The sequence below is a fragment of the Loxodonta africana genome, chromosome 10 (assembly GCF_030014295.1).
Source record: "Loxodonta africana isolate mLoxAfr1 chromosome 10, mLoxAfr1.hap2, whole genome shotgun sequence".
Taxonomy (NCBI): domain Eukaryota; kingdom Metazoa; phylum Chordata; class Mammalia; order Proboscidea; family Elephantidae; genus Loxodonta; species Loxodonta africana.
Genome location: NC_087351.1, coordinates 18,952,815 through 18,973,809, shown reverse-complemented (window position 1 = coordinate 18,973,809; position 20,995 = coordinate 18,952,815). Strand labels below are relative to the sequence as shown.

Here is a 20,995-nt window from a genome sequence, read left to right as displayed (position 1 = left end):
AACTTAGCAGATACTTTGAAAATTCATTAAAAAAAAAAAAAATGGTTCCTTAAAATACGACTTCTACTTTATCCATCTGTGACTGGGGTTAGGAATGTTTAATGAATGAATGGTTACAGGATAATTCTGCAATATTTTCAAGAGGTTATCTTCATTTTTTTCTTACTTGAAAATAAGTACATAGCGAAGTCAATAACATCCTACTTGAAAATCACACAAACCCCCTGAAATATAGACTTTTATTTCTGTGTTACTTTGAGAAGCCATGTAGATCATGCCAATTGCGACGCATAAAGGAGTTATTTGAGCAAACCTTGTCTCTCTTCCAAATGCTGGTATAATGAAGTGCAGGAATAGGTAGAGCCTTGTGCTAACCCAAGACTTGTCTGTAGCATTATTGTCTTCACCATTGAAAGAGAGGGGATTAATTCTAAAAATCTTCAAATATCAAAAACAACCTTACCCAAATTTATCGCCATATTTAGAGACTTGAAAACGATAACTTCCAGCATGAACCATTTTATCTTCCAAAAAAACCCCTCTCACTTCACTATTTTGTTTAAGTGGCATTTTTTGGAACTGCTTCAGAAACTTGTTGCATTCCTTTTTTTGTTGTTTTGTGTTTTCTCTGTAGTACTGTACTTTCCTTTAAACGAGGAACTTTCCTTCTCCCCTTATTGGCATTCCAACCCAGCAAAGAAATATGCATCCTGAGATAATGCTGCCAGCTTGCGATGAAAACCATATTTCGTTCTTTCTTTGCAGAGCGAAAGGGAAAAGCACAAAGGAGCTGGTATAATTGAATGTAAAGGATTGCAGCAAACCTCCCTTTTGAGCCCCCTCGCTGGCATCCCCTTCCTTTATTTCCCCTCTACTCCCTTTGTTTACCACTTTTAAAAGGCTTTTGCTGAGCCTGAGCTACTTGCCCAAATTTGGGCTGAATCTCAATTTCTGGAAATGGTACCCCCACCTCTACAGGAGAGAAGGTATCTACAAAAAGCTCATGTGGCACAGCAATGGATCGGAAGCACTGTTGCCTAGGTACGCGAAGTATCTTCAATTTTCAGATCGGTGTGGGAATCTCATGAATCTGCTGCAGGGAGTGAAATAAGAGAACCTGGTAACGCTTCCTCTGATTCAAAACTGGTGTGCCATGTGCCAGTGTGCCCCGGTCAGCCCTGGTTACATTTGCTGTAGGCAGAACAAAATGAAATCCATTTACATTTCAGGGCAATCCCTCTGGTTAAAGATCAATCATGTGTGTTTTCCTTTTCATCTCTCTTCCTACCATCTCTCGGTTTCCTTCTCAGAGATAATTGTGAATGCCAAGAAAAGCTAGTATGACCGTGGAGACAGTATGACTTGAACTTGTGGTAGAGATGGAAAGAGACTTACAAACCCTCCTGCTAACACAAACTTAGTTCTTTCACCTTATGAATGACTGGTGGTAAGAAAACGCTCTGAGTTAGCAAAAGACCTCATGGGGCTAGTTGGCATCTCTGCCTCCTTCCAGGGGCCACTGATTTTTCTGGCATAGGAGGCAATCTGAAAGGGAAGGATTTTTCACCTCAAGCACACCAAACTGGAGTTCAAAAGCACCCTTCTTTGTATTCATTTCCTCAGCATCGGCAGCTTCAGCACATTGAATGCTGACAATGAATCTGGCACCTGGCAAATCTGACTTGAGATTCAAATAGATTTTTATTCAGAAACATAGATGTTACTTGGAAATAATCACTGAAGACGCCAGCTATGTGTTTAACAAATGGCAGCAGTGAAAACTGCTGAGCAGAGAGAGGATATTTAGTCCAGCAGGCTTGTTCCCTTTAGGTTTATCTCAACCCCACCTCCCTGGTTTATCAGTCCATCCTTCAATCCTTTCTCTCCTGAGATGAAAGTGTTCAGCTGTCTCTGTACCTCATTTAGATTTCTTGCACCACTGACCAATTATTCCATATGTTTACTACAAAATCATACCCCTCAATTCCCTGCTTACTCTTGATGTCCTAATATTACAATGAATTTCCTGTGGCTGCTTTCCTTGCAGCGGAATGACAATACACACACCTTTGAAAATGACTTTTCTCTGCTGTAAACAAGTGGACCCTCTTTTACCACTCACCCTACCTCCTGCTAATTAGGCTGGAAGTTGGGTGGGAAGATTTCGCTGACACAGGGACCAAAATTGACCTCCTTTCTCCAAGTCCACCTACAACAATTACTGCCCTTCAAGTGTACACAGCAATGGAAAGCATGGGACACCCAAACCTCTCTGGGCTGATGGAATCCTGAGGAAAATGATTGCTTTCCTTAGGCTACCACTCTGTTCCTGTCCATATTTTAATCAGGGCTGGGAAGTTCTTCTAAGAAAATACGATCTTTTCTTTTCAGGGCACTTTGAACCTACATTGTATTTCCACACACAAATTCTCGTTTGGTCTCAGCATCATTCCATTTCACACGTAAGAAAACCAAGTCACCTGGATAGTTAATGAGCCTTCCTAAAGGACAGGGAACAGAGTAGAAAGGGAAACTGATTTGCAAGATACCACCTTTCTCTCTGCACCGTCCTTTAGTCCTAATTAAACAGGCTCCCATACATTCTGGAAAAATTGGTCGGTGCTGCCAAAATGAAATAGGTAAAACACAAGGAAGTTCTAAACAGCGATATCCCATTATTAAAGCTGTTAAAGTTGGGAAGATTGTGGTAAGACCATTCTAGGAAGGTGGGGCAAAAGGACACAGATATTTAATATCTTGGGTTTGACAGACTGAACAAGGACATTTTATCTGTTACACAAAGAAACCTTCTGAACCACCTTCAACTGGAAAGTTCTTTGAAATCGAAGTTACATATTTTTTTTTATTTGGGACCCTGAAGACAGCCTTCTATCAAGAAAGTAAGTCCTTTATTCCTAGTATACCTGTATTCGGTCAACAGACCACCCTGTGGATTTTGTTGGTGGATAGGTAAACTACAATTACTGCAGTGACATAGGACCTTTTAAAAGTCTTTTTCTTCCTTTAAAATTGATCTGGAAATACGAACTTAAAAAATTAATATTAATTATATAGCACTGGACCAAGTTACATGAGAACATGAAAATCTCTTAGAATTTTACTCCTTGGATTTTTAGTTTAAGGGATTCTAATTGACAAGGTTTTGCCATACTTTAATGATTACCACCATCAAGGATGTATGACTGTATCCCAACAAATTATTCACCTAAGAACTTTCTCATTAAGAAAATAATTTTTTTTCTTTTGTCAATGTAAGCATGTTTCCTGAGAAAATACCAGAATGTTAATACCCAAACTTTCCTTGAAAACGTCTAAACTTCTCAGCTATTTGAAGTCACTTACCTCCTAGGGCTCCCTAATCTTACCTCCCTGGCATCAGAGAACTACAGAAAAAGATTATCTAAGAAGCTACGAAAGTCTATCTTTGTTTAACATAGAAGCTATGCGTAGTAAGTTGTCTGCACTAAAGGTTTATTTCCCTTAAATATGCCTAATTCCCCCTGGACGACATCACCATTCCAATTTGTTAGTTATTTAATGACTTATATCATCGTACAAAGTCACCATGTTTTTCTCTGGTTTTTACAATTATGTACGCATTTTAAACTATTTTAACAATAGCTATGATTCATTGTGTGTGCCCACAGTATGCTGAGCACTTAACCTGTGGTATTTCACCTAACTCTCACAATCATATGAGATATATGTGACTATTATACCCATTTCACAGATGAGGGGACTAAAGCTTAAGGAGGTTAAGCAGTTTGCTGCCGAAGGTCAAACATCTAACAGATTGTGGAATCAGAATTTTAGCGCCACAGAGCCTGGCTCCCAAGTCTGAATTTTTTTACTCATGATGCTATATTTTATGCTTAGAGCTTTAATCAATATTCAGTTAAAAATTACACCGTATTCACTTCTCCATTAAAACCAGTAAAAAAAAAAAAATTACTTCTCCATTAGGAGGAGAGTACTCAGGTTGAGGATATTTGGTTCTTTGCTCTTCTTCTCTCCTAATGCGTGCACTTTGGTTGTTTTTCAGCTGACGTGATTCCCGACCAACTAACCAGTGAAGTGTATATATTAGGGTTCTGGTTATCATCCTTAAAAAAAAAAAAAAGTCTTCATGAGGCCATTGATTATTTATGGCCTTCTGAGATTTAACTGGAGAGAAAAAAATATGACTGAGTGGCATAAACTCCACTCCTTTCCTGAAATCACATTTTGATTGGGTTGTATCATCATTTTTTGTGTACTCCCTACTGTAAACACATTGAAAAAGCCCATTATTTCTAACATCAGCCACAAAGATAAAACACATCTTTAATTCTCTTAATTATCTCCTAAACTTCCTCTTCGCTTATTTGTTCTAAAGTTCATAACTACCGACTGATCTTAACAGGTCTGTTTTTATCGCTTATTGCTATCATCAAGTGCGTGGAACCATGTTCTATTGCTTATTACTATAGATGTTACTTTACAGTGCTGTTTACCCTGACCTTACGTGGCCTTTCTATTTTAAGAAGTAAGTGAGAAGCAGAGCCGGAACAGTAAGTCTTCCATGATTTTCTGATTTTTATGCTTTCTATACTACTCAGAGTCTTTGTGGAACAACCTTGCAGCACACAGTTTTAAATTCCTGGTCTAAACTAGAGCAGTGGGTATCATTTTCCTAGTAGAGCTGAATGAACAAGGTTTAGGAACTCCTCTTTGATCCCCCTTCCGTTTTGGCTAAGAGCTTTCAGGACTCAGAGAAATAGGTTATAGTCCATCCTTGTCATCTCTCTTGGTCATTACTTTGTACTTAAGGACAATGACTATGAGGCCTTTGGAAACTGGGTTGGATAGCTTTCTGTCTTCATCAAGACATTGGACAGTTGTAAAAGGTACTAAAGTAGCTGATGCTTTCTTAAATTTCTTTCTGAAGCTCCGAGAAACTCGGTGACTATATTAAATTGTTGGTAGTCTTTTAGAGGTATTTGCTGTACGATTCTCATGAGTCACACGTTATTATCAAAGTTACAGTAACCATTAACTAAGAATTGGACCTGAGGGCAGGATGATAGGATTTTTCAGAAGACCAAAAACCAAACCAAACCAAACCCATGGGCACTGAGTCGATTCCAATTCATAGCGACCCTGTAGGACAGGGTAGAGCTGCCCCATAGAGTTTCCAAGGCTGTGATGTTTACAGAAGCAGATCTTTCTTCTGTGGAGCAGCTGGTGGGTTCAAACTGCTGGCCTTTCGGTTAGCAGCCGAGCACTTTAACCACTGCACCAACAGGGCTCCTTTTCTTCAGAAGGAAGTGTGAAAATTAGAAGGATGGAATTATTTTGTAGAGACCTAGGTGTCAACGTTTACGCCATATTATGGAAAGTCTATTGTCCAATAGACTGTCACATCCTAACTCTTGGCATTCTGTTGCAAATATAGCCCAAATAATAGAGAAACAAGGCATTTAAAGTATCACACCAATGGAACTCTTCATACATGCCTTGGGGCTCAACGAAATTTAGAAAATAGAGGTGCCCTTTCCAGGTTGTAACCAGATGTCTGATTGTGAGAAACGCTAGTTTTTAGATACTAAAAATTCTTTACTCTTCAAGCCTAATGACCGACCACATCAAGAAAGACAGGAAATGGATGGTACGGAACAAGACTTACAAAAAGAGGGACCTCAAATGTCAGTGCCAAATATCAATGTAGAAATATTTCATTTCTCTTTAAAAAAATCTCATCAAAACCTCCCTCAGCTTGCCCAAAATTTACTAAAAAAGATTACGGTTGGAAAGCACCATTAACTGCATCAAGGACCATTGTGTAATGAGACAGCTCAGTCTGGTAACCAGGATCTTATAAAATAACATGAAGGGCAAATACATCTCCCATAGTTAGCACAGAATTTATTATTTTATTATTGTTTAGACCACTGATAACCTGTGCTCGAACATAAATGAGAACATCAACGCTTGTATATGTTCTATAAGGCACCTATCAATGCATAATCACATACATGTCCCCCTCTGGAGATTATAGCCTTTATTTCAAGTTTTTGGTCTAAAGGGTATCTTTAAATGTACATAGTTCCAATCTGTAGAAGAAAATTAAAGTGAATTCAAGTCTGTATTGTCTATCCTTTCTTTCTGCCTTTCTTTTCAGGTTGGCAGTTTATTTCTGCATTAATCACCCTGACAGAAGCAAGGCAACTCAATTTTCTGCTTCTGTAGGTAGGCACATCACTTTCTGTACAGCACTGGGCATGAAAAGGCTGCAGCTAAGCTTTGGTTACTGGTGTAATTGAAATGCTATCCACACTATAGGGTGCATTAAAGTCAGATAACGGCAGTTCCTGTGGCCAATTTAAGTAGCTTGACTTCCCTGGGAAAAAAAAAAATTGCCTGACAGATAAGGCAGACAAACTGGCTAATTCTCCAAGCATGTCTCTCATTGTGATCCTAGAAAAATGAGAAAAAAATGAATCACAGAACCACAAAATCAATTGACCCTCGGGTAGCTCATCAGGCAGCGAGCCTGATAAACCTAAAAGCTTTGTTAATGTCTGCCTGCCTGTACCCCACAGATAGAGCACTTTGTAAATGAACCTGCTTTGATAAATATATTAAGGAAAGCTGCGAATAAAGGCAGAGACTTCTCATTTGTAAATACAACCTCTGCTACATGGAATTAGAATGATAAAATGGAGTTCCATGTAATTAAGTTTGTATAAGGCCTGAAATCCGTGCAAATACTTTCCCTGAATTTTGAAAGAGAACTGTCAGTTCAATTAATCTGAACATCACCCCAAGAATGTACTGAACAAAATTAAGCCGCTGATAAAACCTGGGCCAGTATTTTGATAAGTAATTCCTATATCATTTCTTGGCCACTGTGATCATTTTATTTAATCCTCTGCCCCCTCCTTTTCCTCAGTTACCCTCTAAGCCATGTACAAAGGAGAGATGGTCCATACGCCACCAAGGGAATAATCTGCCAAATCACAAAGCTAAAAACGGGAAAACCTTTCTTCCTGTGTTAAAAAAAAAAATTAGGGTAAATAAATTTCCATTACGAGAAATGAAAAAGCCTGTATCTACATTGCCACTCAAAGCCTAGACAAAAGAAACCCTTCCAGAATGGGTAACTCCGCACAAGGGGGACTGTGCAAGAAACACAGAGTGGGTAACACTTTTCAACAGGAATGACATGAAGAGAATCTGTGGTTCCATTTGAGAATTTTAAAGCCCCAGAAATGAGAAAAGCGAGGTGGCGAGAGAGACAGAGAAGCACAGCAAAGAAAGGGGACAAGGGAAAGAGGGAAAGGAATAAATCTTACAAAAACCATTTACCTAGGTTACCTTTTTCTCTCCCTAAACACTACTTTCGCACCTCAAGGTAGAAAACACAGAAGTTATCCTCCTCAATTTCATTTGTTGCAGAAACAGAAAAAGCAAACAGTTATTTAGAAATCTCATTTTAGCCATGGGAGAAAGACATGGATTGTTGGTCACTCACCAGTTGTTTACTTGGAGAATTGTAAGTCCTGTGTCTTGCGCTAACTGTTTCTTCTGCTCTTCGGAAGGGTACGGATGCTAATGAAAACACAAATGTTTTAAAAGATGCATCAGAAGTTAAGCAAGAGTCACGTACTTCTAAGAACGAAACCACTGTTTGTGATTTCTCTACTCTATGGCTTGATTTTCCTAATCGCAGCTTTTTTATAAGGTGCAGAGAAATGTGGGCAGGGACAAGAATCCAGAAACCTGTATTAGCAGCCCCCATATTCCTGCCAGACTTTAGAGAGCCAGGGGTAAAAAGCGAGGTGTTTAAGTTATTCGGTTTCTTTAATCAGCCTGGGACGTAAAGCCCTTTTGTGATGACATCAGAATTTTTGGTTATCTGCTTCAGTTACACTAAGGGTACGAGTTTCAGGCCCATTTTAATTTGCTTCCTAGGAAACCTATGGAAAGCCTTTATTCTATGTTATCTTCGTGATATGGCTCAGTGTAATCAGTATTTCCTAGTTAATATGAGGTTATTGACAGTAAAAGTTTGGAGAGTGAGACAGGATATAATCATGAGTATTCTTGGAAACCATGGCAACCAATTCAATTACAACGTAGTTTACTGACAATGCATTTCTGCTGACTCCTTTATGGGACAGTGGAAGGTTCTTTCACTTTTCCTGGTTACTGCTCTAGGTTAACAGGGTCACACACAATGACTGTACGTCAGAAGGAGTCAATTACATACAATGCTTCATACAGAAATTTTACTTTTTACCTCGCCGTATGGCAGTAAGAGAATGAAGCCATAGGTTTTAGTGTTTTTTAATTCTTTACTTCCCGACACAATTCACCAACATTTACAATGAACAGTTCTCCCATGTTCAGCCCACATCCTTCTCTCATTCTGAAACCAAGGATTGTTATTTCAGAATTGTACATCAACTTTAAGAGATACTACCCAACCCCCCAGTGCCATCTACATTATATCGTTATTAAACAGATCTGTTAAATAAGTCCTGGCTCTAAATTCACTGGTTTTCTTAAACAAAAAAAGTAAACTTTTATCCATCACGTCAAAGTCATTCCAACACTAGACAGGCTTCAATAATAAATATTTCCCATCAACATTATTACAGGGTGACATCAGCAACAACAAAGTCCTCCATTCAAACATTCTAATCATTCCAGTGTTTGAGAGAGTGAATATTTTTCAATCATCTAAGATTTTATTCTTCAGGTATTTTATCTTCTATAATAGCACACATTATCCAAAATGTGTGCAAAGGCTTATTAGCAAACCCAAATGCCATTAGGTTAAACAAAACCCCCTGTATAGCAAAAGGGGTTAACTAGATTTGTATTAATATAGAAGCCAGGCTTTTAATATTCTGCAAATGTTAACAAAGAAAGATGATAATGTTGAGTTAATATGGGTTAAGCATAAAATGAAAATAAATTTTTCTGATTGCGAGGTGTTGACACTTTTTTGGCTAGGGCCTCCAGCCTGTTCCTGAAAGCTGTGTAATTACAGAAGGCTTTTCCCCTCCTCCCGCCTCCTGCTTCGAGCCTGCCCACATTAGTAATGACCCCTTCACTGCTTCAAAAACCACTAATGGTCTTCAGCACGGGCAAGAAAAATGAACAGGATAAATTGGAATCCACAGTCAGTAATTTGCATCCTATGAGGCTGCTTGGGCCACTCACACCCATTCCTGGCCATCAATCGCTGCCTGTCAGGTGCTGCACTCGGCCACCAAGACAAATATTCCTCCTAACACTCTGATTCGTCCAAACAATGTAATTGTCCTCTATTCTCCTTTTGGTAATGGAGATAATGAATGACTGCCCAAACAAGAAGTATTGCTCATCACAGACGCTGGGGTGGCTTCAAACTGGAAAAGGCCTAGAGTACAAATTTTAATTGACTGAAAACACTGGTTGAGGGAAAATGATGGAGGGAGAAAAAAATCCTTCTTCTCCTGGTATTTTTCTGCCAGATTCAAGAGAGTAGCCCCTTTTGACTTATTGCCTCTCTAAGATTTTGAAAGCTAAGTTTATAGGTTATTTGCTCAATAAGGACAAATTCTACAAACAGCAAAAATTAAAATGAAAATAAGGATACCTCGCAAGGGTATAGAGAGCTACACTGGTAATGTATTCAAGTGTGTTGTTTCATTCTAGATTGTTTTCAATTCTTTTTGGATGTTTAACCTTGCTCACTGTTGGGATGTGTTTGGTCAAGACAGTCCTGACAAAGTATGGGTTGTCTGGTGCATGTTTGTATTGAGTGTGAGTGTGTGTAAGAGAGAGAGCAAGAAAGAGAGGCTGAGATAAAATGAAGGTTTAGAGTGTTGTTAAGGAAGTAGAAGAGTAGAAAGGTGATCTCACACCCGAGCCAATTCCTTTCACTTTGATTGTAAATTCTGATGGAATAACAAGAATTCTTTCCAGGGTTTTATTAGAAATTTAACCAAATGACCACAGAAGTACATACAAAACACATTTTATCCTGGGAACTCCTGAGCTGTACTTTCACTATGAAAAAAGCAGTTGCAAATTCTATCCACCATCATTAAAAAAATTGGGATCTTAGCAAAATTCACCTTACACAGATGGCTGTTTTTTATACATATATATATATATAAGTAGGGAAGCCCACAATAACTTTAACTTATTTAAATAACGTTCTGTGGTTTTCGAACCTTCGTGATTCTATGCCCCTTTTATAGACAGAGTGGACTGTTTATCTGAAAGTGTTCTGGCAGTCAGCCACCATATTTCTAAAATTAAAAAAGGGATGGAAAACAATCAGCTTTCAGAGGAACTGGAACCACGGCAATGTGTTTTGGATTAATTTACAAATATATGTATATATTTAAGGCCAAACTGTGGAACTAGAGAATTCCTACTACATGGTGTATCATATGCATTCTTCTGCTTTATTAGAACAGACATCATATTGAAATAATAAACATGGGAAGCCCTCACTTCTTCTTTGATGTATATTACTAAATGTCTGACTGGCCCAAATTTAAAATAAACTTTGGTATGTTTGCACTTGAAAACTGGAAGTAGACCACAAGCAATAATTTGTTGTCAGTTTCCATATTCCTGGACTAAAGCTATAGTTTAGTCTGTTCACTGTTGGGGGCCAACCCACACTGGTCCAGTGGCCCAGAGGTGGTTCAGCTTACTCCTAAGAACATGCATTGTAACCTAATAGCGATGATGATGGTTTCCTTCATCAAGAGAGAACCAGCACAGGTCAAAATTTTTCACATCCGGGAATAATTCTAAAGCCACTGTAGTAAGTTAAATAGCAGTGGATCACAAAAGTCCTCTTACTTTGAATATTAATTGACAACTGTTTAAAAAGTTAATACGTATGGCTCATGACTCAGAGTAGACAGAAAATATTTTTTAATTGCCTTTCTTGTAATGACACACTTGGAAGTAAGATATTATCATTATTTAAGACAGTGACCTTAGTTAGTCCCACCCCCTTTTTTTCCCTCTTTGGGAGTAAATCTGGTTTCTCGAGTACATGGAAATAGAACTACAATATCCTTAAAATACATCACTGGAACAGTTTTGTTGGTGAAACCACCTATGATAATCTTCTTTTGTGATTAATTACTCTCCAATGGTGTTCAAAATTGAACCAAGTTATCAGGAACATTATTCTGTGTTGAACAAATTTATACCGAGATTTTAAGATGCTTCAAGTGATACTTAAATTCACCTCATGAATTAGAAGTACACGATCACTTAAAAAGTAGTATTTAGAAGGCTAAAAAATTAGAAATAACCAGATGCCTATTAACTGGATCATAGTTAAATAAAATGTAATGTTCTCATATAAAGATCAGCCTCATATATTTTTGAGTGAAAAGAGAAAGCTTCAGGACAATATGTATTACCCAATTTTTTTTGGAAAAAAAGAAAGAAAAGAAGGAAGGAAGGAACGATTGAGATTAAATATATACATATCTATGCTTGTAAAAAAAAAATTTTTTTTTTTTTTTTTTAAGAAAAATACACCCTGGATAATGGTTCATGTTTAGGGTATAGGGTGGAGGCTTTTTATTTTTGTTTGTATACTTCTATTTTGTCTTCATGTGTACCACTTCATACAAATTTTTTAATCCAATGTCAATTTAAAAATTGTAATTAATTTATTGCAATTGTAAGTAATTTATACACTTCATATTTTTAAAAATTGTAGTGATTTAACTTTTTTATATGTTAGCTATTCTGTTGTGTTGTGGTGACTCACTGAATGCTTTTAAGAGCAGGACATGTCTAGGATCAAGTCTGTCTTTTAAATTACCTTCTTACTCTACAGCTTTGACCCACTTGCTGGCCCATAAGGTTCACTAGATGAGCTCTTTGAAGAATGAACAACGTGCAATTTGTCCAATTATTTCTATGATGAAGTAATACAACCACTAAGACAAACGGTCAAGTGACTTTTTTGGTTAGTTTGAATGCATACTTGGAAATTGGTCATTATGATGACTGCTTCCTTTTCCCCATGCCCCTCCAAAATACCGTATGTTTTATAGAGTTAATTCAAATGAACTTGATTTTAATGATGCCACTCATATATGAAACCATCTGAGGAATTTCCCTAAGGTGGACAATAAAACCACACTGGGCAGACATAAGTTATCACTCTAGAACTACACTTTCGGAGCTGGATACAAATGTAAACAAGAATTTGTATGCTATGAATAGAACATATACTTTTCAAGAATTTTTAAAAACAAAGCAAGAAACTCATCCCATGCTTATTGTTGGAGATAACCTCCTTTATACTGAACTCCCATAGCAATTTACTGGGTCTTTATAATTTTTAACATTTAATTGTCATGTCATATGCCATTGTCTTAGACATCTCTACTAAGCATAAGCTTCGTGAAGCTAAAGACTTTGGTTTTTAAGCTTCTTTATTTCTCCCCTCCTCAGCCAGTGCTTCTAAGTATTTGTTGAAAGAGTGAAAAAAAAAATAGAGATAAATTCTCATTTAAGCTTTGTCAGTGGTTATGTCACCTAGAATAAGACTGTGCCTAGGACACAGATGCTGTACTGATAAAATGAAGAGGTTATGTTAGATAGCCACCAGGATCCTTCCAACTAATTCCAAGGCTTTTTTTTTTTTTTTCCTAGAAAAAGCTACACATGGGATATGAAATATCTATTGAGATTATAATACAGATTATGATGGTTAATTCTAAATCTCACTGTCTTTCTCTCTCATTACACACACACACCCCTCTCAGGTGGTCTTGTAAGCAGCTGAGCTTCTAACCACGACATCAAAATGTAGTAGAAACTCTTTGCTATGCTATTGCCAAGCTAACTTCTGTTCCTACCTAAAGCACTTCTACATGAAACATGATGTATCTCTTGCTTTCTGTTACTCTGTTTAAATTCCTGCATTTTCTATGTGTCTTATCTTTAGATCTTAGGGTCAGAACCACAAAATATTAGATTTGGGACCTAATTTATGTAGATGAGGAAACCAAGGCCCACAAGGCTTAAGTAACATACCCCAAGTCATATAAAAAGTTTGTGGTAAGAGCCGTAACCTTCTGGTCTCCTGACTTTTAGTGGAGTACCTTTCTACTCCAGCATTAATACTTTTCACTGAAGGACCGTTTCCCCTTTCTTTTAGTAATGTGCCTGATTTTACTTTAGGGATGTGCTCAGAGTGGCTAAATGAACCAAGCCTAGCCAGTCAACATAGTTAATCATGCCGGTTGAGTCAAACATGGAACTCAAGTTAGGTTAATGGAGTCAATTATGGGCCTGCCAGTCAAAGGTGTCCTCTTTTCACTGGGGTTGCTAAGTTGGGAGAATATGTGCCTCATTGCTGATGGCCATTGTTGCTACCAAATGGGGGAAAGCCTGATTAAAAATGATGCTCATGCAGATAAAGGCAGAGCCAAAGAGATATAGAGAATGGATTCCTGAAATCTGCACCTGGATCCAGCTTTACCTAAAACTAGCCACTCTAATGTTTCAGTCACTTGAGTCAATAATTTAGTCATTGGTTAATAAATTAGTCCTGACTAATACATATGGCACGATCTAGATTATCTGGAATTTTCTCAGTTTATTCCCTTTTCACCATCATCTGAAAATGATTATTCTTTGTTCAAAAAAGAAAAGAAGAAAATAGATGAGGAGGAAGAGGTGAAGGAAGAAGGAAAAGGAGAAGCAAAAAAAGGAATTATTCTGTTTTAGTCTATACCTACAGACTGGTTTAAGATGGCAAAAACCTTGAGGATTTGGGATTAAAATGAGAAAGTTTCTCAGAGTTGTGATCCTAATACCCAACCCATTGCTGTCAAGTCAATTCTGACTCATAGTGACCCTATCAGATAGAGTAGAATTGTCCCATAGGGTTTCTAAGGAGCAGCTGGTGGATTCAAACTGCTGATCTTTTGGTTAGCAGCTGTATGTAGCTTTTAACCAGTATGCCACCAGGGTTCCATGATCCAAATAGATTTTTTTTAAAAAACCATACAACTTGGTAAACAGGTGTTTAAGCATGCATGCAATGTATATAAAACTGAAAATTCTGTATCTAAATTAGAAAAGCAAAGTACAAGGTAGAATTTGGATGGTTATATAGAAAGTAAATTTCACTGTTTCTTGCATAAAGCTGAAACTCTTAAGGGAGATGAATATAAACTTACTAATCAAAATACCTGAAAAATATACTTAAGACTCAAAAACCTTAGTGAAAACAAAGACTCTGCTAATACAAAATGATACAAGAGTTACTGTAAACATGTGGCTAACTCAGGGTTATTTGACTTTAGTAAAGTTTCCTTACTCAGATGCTGGAGAAGACTATATTTCGAGTGGTGTATGACCATAACTTTCCTTTCTATTTCCGTGATTTTGGCATATCCAGGCATTTGGCATATCCAGGCCCTAGTCAACCTTCAGGCCAGTCCAAACATTGGATGCAGTGGAAAACTCTCCTCAGCCAGAAGTGGTTGCTTTCGTCTCAACTTCTACAGTGCTTTCTCTCTTCCTCCCTTGTCTTTCATACAAGTGTGCCCCCATGTTTTAGAGCCCTGGTGGCCTTGTGGTTAGGTGTTCGGCTGCTAACCAAAAAGTTGGCAGTTCAAATCCACGAGCTGCTCCTTGGAAACTCTATGGGGGCAGTTCTACTTGTTCTGTGGGGTGGCTATGAGTCTGAATCAACTCGACAGCAACCGGTTTGGCTTTTATGGTTTGGCCCTCATGTTATATCCTTCACAGGACTGCAAATTGTTTCAGGGTAGAATTTATGACTCATTTAACCTTGGACTCTCCATAGCACTTTAGCACAGTATTTTCTACGTAATAGGTGCTCAATACTTACTTGCTAGTGAATGCATCATTTCTGGAATTGATACTGTTTTATGATAGAAAGGACTGGTTGTGTCAAGTATATGATGCATAAATACCCAGATAAAAATGGAAAGATTCAGACAGCCATTTAACTGTTTTATCGACACAATATTTGGATATTTGAAAACATCTACTGAATTTTTCACTTTTCATCCAGATGTTTGGTGTCATGGAAACGCAGATCTCAGATTCAAATTAGTAGTTTTTTTTTTTTTTTTTTTTTTAATGCCAGATGTATATTTGGGAGGAAGACAATGTGGCTACTTCAGGAAGATTCATTTCCATTTGAGCTTACATGGAAGTAAACAGATTGAGCTATAATGATCACATCCTTTAAAATTCAGAAAAGGTTTGAGAAATTTTAATAATAGTCAGATCCTAAGAGATTAACACATTTGTTTGATACTTAGAGCCTCGGTGGGAAGGCCTCATTAAGACGAGCAAAGAGAAAGCACACTCTCTGGTAGATAAGCTGAAGGAATACGGAATGAGCCTGATGGGTTATCACATTGAGATTTTAAGAATCGTTATTAAATTTATTATTATCAAGATATAGATAAAGTAGAAAAATCGAGAAGGAATTTTAAGATGCCAAAGTTAATGACTGAAAAGAAAAAAGTGTCTTAGGACTAAGAAGAAACACATTTTGCATCTGCAAGGAGAAGCATTACAAATACATATTTTAATAGTTGAAGGGAGTTTATATGGACAGGATTGATGGAATTCAGTGATACTCGGATACCATCCACACTCATTCCACTTCTAAACTTCCAAAAAGGTATGGAAAACTCATATTAGAAAACGCTTTGCAGATAAAATTCAGATATTTAATCACAATGAATGTAAAATTATTTTGCCATTGACTAAACCTTTAAAAGGTCACCACAGTCTTATTTTGAAAGTAATAGAAATATATTCCTAAGTCTAGAGAAAGATAATTTTTATTTAACATTTGTTAGGATGCTCCCATGAGCTGCTTGGCCATGCATGTCTTCCTTCGTACATGGCTAATGAGGAATCTTACTAAATGAGCCAAAAGCCACAAATAAGGCCTTGACTCATTTAACAATCATTTCACATTTCCACACTATGATCAAATTAATATTTTATGGGGCCACTCAGCTCTACAGCCAGACCACTTTTCCAAAAAATTGAATTTTGTGCTTATTTATTTTATGGGTCATTTGTTGAAACAGATTTCAAAGCAGGTTTAGGCTATTTAGATTTTTCAGTGAACTGCAAAAGAAAAACTTACAGACTCCAAAATTTGGAACTCAAAAGGACATCAGAGGCCATCTAATTCAAACTTCTCATTTTGTACCTAAGGAAACCGTGGCAACTGAGGCAAAGTGGCCTGCCAAAGCTTAGTTGGCCTCCTCTGCCTTTAAGGTGTCCCTGATTTCCTCAGAGAGAAGAAATTTCACACTTACACAGTCTCAAAGAACACATCTTATTTGGAACACCCAGGAATTATGAATAGCAATGTCTAGATTTTACTCTGTAAATTACTTAATAATAATCCATAACCTCCGTGTTTCCAGGCCACCCTCTATTTTCCTCTTTTGTTACCCTGCATTGCAAACACTTGCTGATATGTCTCTCTCCCCTAATAGGCTGTCTGCTTCTTGAGAGCAGAAACTGACTGCTCACATTTCCAGAATCCAGTTCTGTACCTGGATTCTGGAAGGAAGAGCTGTCCCTGTAAGAGCTGTCCATTAAATGTGTGCTAAACTAACCAAGTTTGAAAACGCAAACAGATTAATTCTTTGCATCCTCAAAAATATCATTTTGAAATTAAAGAGAAGCTGGTTAAGGCGAAAACTTGGTAGCAACATGAGAAAGAAGATGTAAAAAGGGAGATACTCAAAGGTGAAGGTCATACTAATCTCTTATCCACATCAAACTTGAAATAGCAAAAATCAGCTCTTATTTAAAACAAGAATAATATTTTGTATGTGTACAGGGCTGAGGAGAAACTCACAAATCCAGATGGTGACACTAAGAAGCTGTAGGGTAAAAAAAAAAAAAGCATGGGGCTTTTCATTATTAATATTTAATTAGTTCTTGACACAAAAGCCAAAAAAGTTCCAAAAACCAAAAACCCCAAACCAAACCCATTGCTGTTGAGTCAATTCTAACTCATGGTGACCCCATATGTTAGAGAGTAGAACTAAACTCCTTATGGACTTTCTTGACTGTAATCTTTATGCAAGCAGATTACCAGGCCTTTCTTTCACAGTATCACGGGGTGGGGGGGAGTTCAAACCACCAACCTTTCAGTTAACAGCTAAGCGAAAACTGCACGACTCAGGGACCTCTGAAAAATAGAAAAGCTAAGGGGTTGCTTTAAAACAAGGATCTTAAGTATGTGGTAGAAGAGTTATATAATGTCTAGACAACTGAGATACTTGTATCTAATCTTATGACAACAATCCTATTTAACAGGTCCAGACACAGGGCCATATGAAGTGAATTAGAAGGAAATGAGGATTAGCGTTTAGTCCATTACAACATTTCTCTAATAACATAAAAAAAGTCTCAGTGAAAAAAATTGGGGGTAACTATGAAGGAATTACCAAGCAAGATTATGAGCTATAATAAACAATTCCAGAATGTTTAGTCCAGTTTCATTTGCACGGCCCATGCTTTAACTAATTTAGTCTGATTTACCTTAAGAAGGCACAGAAAGTCCAATTTGACAAGAGGAAGATAACATGGACTTAAAGAGGAAGGGGTTGTTTAAAAGAAACCGAGGGTTATCGTTTTTTCAAAAAGGTTATTATCTGTAGAGCAAGCAATGGACATGTTGTGGATATTATCTTCTTTGCTCATCTCAAAGCACAGGATAAGAGAACGGGGTTAATGATAAATTGAAAAGTCATAAAAATAAGGAGGAAGTTGCTGTAAACTAATGACTTGTTGAGATGGACCTCAGTGGTTAGAAAAAGACAGTAAGTAACCATCCATTTCTTGCACCATAGTATGGAGAACGTTGCAGTCAAAGTGGCTGTGATGAAAAACACAACTCCTAAAGTTCACCAAAATAAAAACTCTAAGATGTAAAAAACACCAGCATTAGGGAGTTGGTTCAAAGGTTCCAATTCTTTTTTTCTAATATATACAGAGCTCTTTCTGTATAAAAATTAGCCTTGGATACAATTATATACTTACAAGCACACCTCTAAAATAAAGGGCTCAAAAACGTGACCATTTTCTGTTTAATTATAGCCCCATATTCCCAAAACACTTTTGAATTTGATTTTAAAAAATATGTGAGAAGCATCATGATCCAGTTAGTCCACAAAATATGACAAGGGAAGTTAAAGATAATACCCGTATCTTTGGCGGTGCACAGAGCTAGTTAATAAAGCAACCAGCTGATACTTTAAGAAGAAACCCCTTAACTGGGCCATCCGAAGAAAAAAAAGGTCAGTTAGCAGTATTTATTTTGGAAGTCCCCCTGCTTTATCTTATCAATTTGTTTTTCCTTCCCTTTTTTAAAGCAGCCTGTGTAGTGAAAGTTAACTAAATCAAGATAGAGACAGAGCAAGGTACTGCCCCACATTTATCTATCTTTGTGCTTACACAGGCCCCATTACTCTTTTACCTGAGCCCTAGAATACATGAACACCTTAAATACAGAGCATTTCTCAGCAGATTTAAAAAAAATCAATGTGTGAGAGTCCAGCTTGTATTTAGACCTAAACAAATCACCAGTAAGCAGAACACCTTCAAAATGTCTTCTCGACATACTTATGAATATATTTCTACTGGTAATTAAATATAAGAGCATAATCTATCTTATCCATGTCATAATCAACCCAACAAACAAATAAACAGAAAACTTATCTTCATGGGCATTCAAAGTCTAAACATTCAAATCATTCAAAACGGAAATGATTAAATATTAAAATATCAAATCGCTTGATAGTCTGTCCCCTTGAACCGCCACAATTGAATGCTATGCTTAGTAACTCCAAATAAATTTGAAGTTATAGAGTAAGATAGGCAATATTGACATAAAAATTAAAATGGGGTATATGTGTATATCTGACACAGATTTTAGCATGTGACCTTTTTTTTTTTTTTTCCTAATTTGGAGAGCAAAGCGGAAAACAGACAAAAGGCCCCTCTTAGTTTGAGGAGCCAAATTGACAGAATGAGGTCTTTGAATTTCATCTCAACTATGTTTGCATCTGCTTATCAACTTGAACAAAAGAAAGAGGAAAAGTGAGGTTCATATTCAAACTACAGATATGTGAAGCTACTGCACTGGCCATGTTTTTTTTAATCCAGTAAGCAGTAAGATTTTATAGAAAGCAATTTTTTTACCCATTGCTGACAAGTCGATTCTGACTCATAATCGACCCTTATAGACAGGGTAAAACTGCCCATAGGGTTTCCAAGGAATGGCTGCTGGATTTGAACTGCCAACCTTTTGGTTAGCAGCTGAGCTCTTAATCACTGCACCACCAGGGCTCCAGAAAGCAAAAAAAAAACAAAAAGCAAAAACCCATTGTTGTCGAGTCGATTCCAACTCTATAGGACAGAGTAGAACTGCCTCATATGGTTTCCAAGGAGCGCCTGGTGGATTTGAACTGCTGACTTCTGGGTTAGCAGCCATAGCTCTTAATTACTATGCCATCAGGGTTTCCATAGAAAGCAATAGTTGCCTCTTATTTCTCCTGATTTTTCTATTAGAAATTGGTACTATCTCTATACATTCTTAGAAACGAATGATTCTATCTTTTGCATGAAACGTGTTTTGCAAGCATTTTAAAAGCACTGAAAATGGCCATCTCTACAAAAAAGAAAAAAGAAATTTAAAAAAGACAGACTTTTAATATAGCTGAATTTAACTGATAGAAGCTGGGATGGCCAGCACCTGCTCTGATTAATTGAGCATGCATGAAGAATATCAAAGACACAAGGTGATTACGAGCCCAAGAGTCAGAAAGGGCCACATAAATCAGAGACTACATCAGTCTGAGACCAGAAGAACTAGATGGTGCCCAGCTACAACCGGTGACTGCCATGATAGGGAGCACAACAGAGAATCCCTGATGGAGCAGGAGAGCAGTGGGATGCAGACCTCAAATTCTAGTTAAAAGACCAGATTTAATGGTCTGACGGAAACTGGAGGGACCCCTGGTGACTGTTAAGTATTTTGGGTATCGCCTGCAACTTTTGTGTAAAATGGGTAGGACCTTCTGGCATTTCTGATACCTGGTATCTATCCTTAGTGTAGGAACTTAAGTTTGATCCATATTGCTACATAATGCTAAGCACATTACTGTTTTAGAGCAGAGTTGATCAGTTGACCATGAAAAAAATAATTTTTTTTTTCAAATAAAACAAGGCATTATGAAGTCTGAAGTTATCTGGGCTATTTACGTGTTACTGACTGAATCATATACATTACTTAAATATTTCAATAATTTAAGTACTACTATTTGAGTAATTGGAAATGTACCCTCATGCAACATAAGCTGAGTGGGTTTAGTTCTCCAGGAAGTTAGCAAAACACGAAAGGATTGCCACATGGCAAGAAATAAGCCAGAAATGCCCTTTAGACTCTAGCTGAAAATCACTAAGTAAATCTGAGATACTATCTTCTATGTATACTATGTATTCTATGTATGTATACTATTTTATGTACCATGAAAGTATTGATTATGCTTCCTCTAAGTGAGAATTCTTCTTTTTTTAAGAAGAAGTGAGAAAGGTCAGTTTTTAAAAAAAGGTAAACAGGAGGAACCAAAAACTATCTCAAAGAAGTCAGAAGCATGGATAAAAATCACCATCCAACTCACAACTCCGATTCCCCAATAAGATCATGACTTGGATTAGATCTAGGATGTTGGAGGAAACTATATATACAAACTCTCCTCCTATGGACAGTTCCAGCTGGCAATCAGTATCCATTTAGTATCCAGTCAGACCTGGCAGAATCTAAAGGAAGAACTTCTTGAGTTCAGGTTTTTGAACTTGCAAAATTTCCACACAGTGTACAAGACAAACAGGAAATTCAGGCAGAAATGTATAATCCACTACTTTA

General features: G+C 37.3%; 1 protein-coding gene across 2 annotated transcripts in view; it reads right to left on the bottom strand.

Moving 5' to 3' along the window:
* MEIS2 (Meis homeobox 2) overlaps positions 1–20,995 on the bottom strand; it is a 230,917-nt gene that overhangs the window by 62,390 nt on the left and 147,532 nt on the right. For both annotated transcript variants that reach the window (XM_003418646.4, XM_003418648.3), the window contains exon 9: positions 7,535–7,611. In XM_003418646.4, the coding sequence (XP_003418694.1) occupies positions 7,535–7,611 (77 nt within the window). The remainder of the gene's footprint in view (positions 1–7,534; positions 7,612–20,995) is intronic.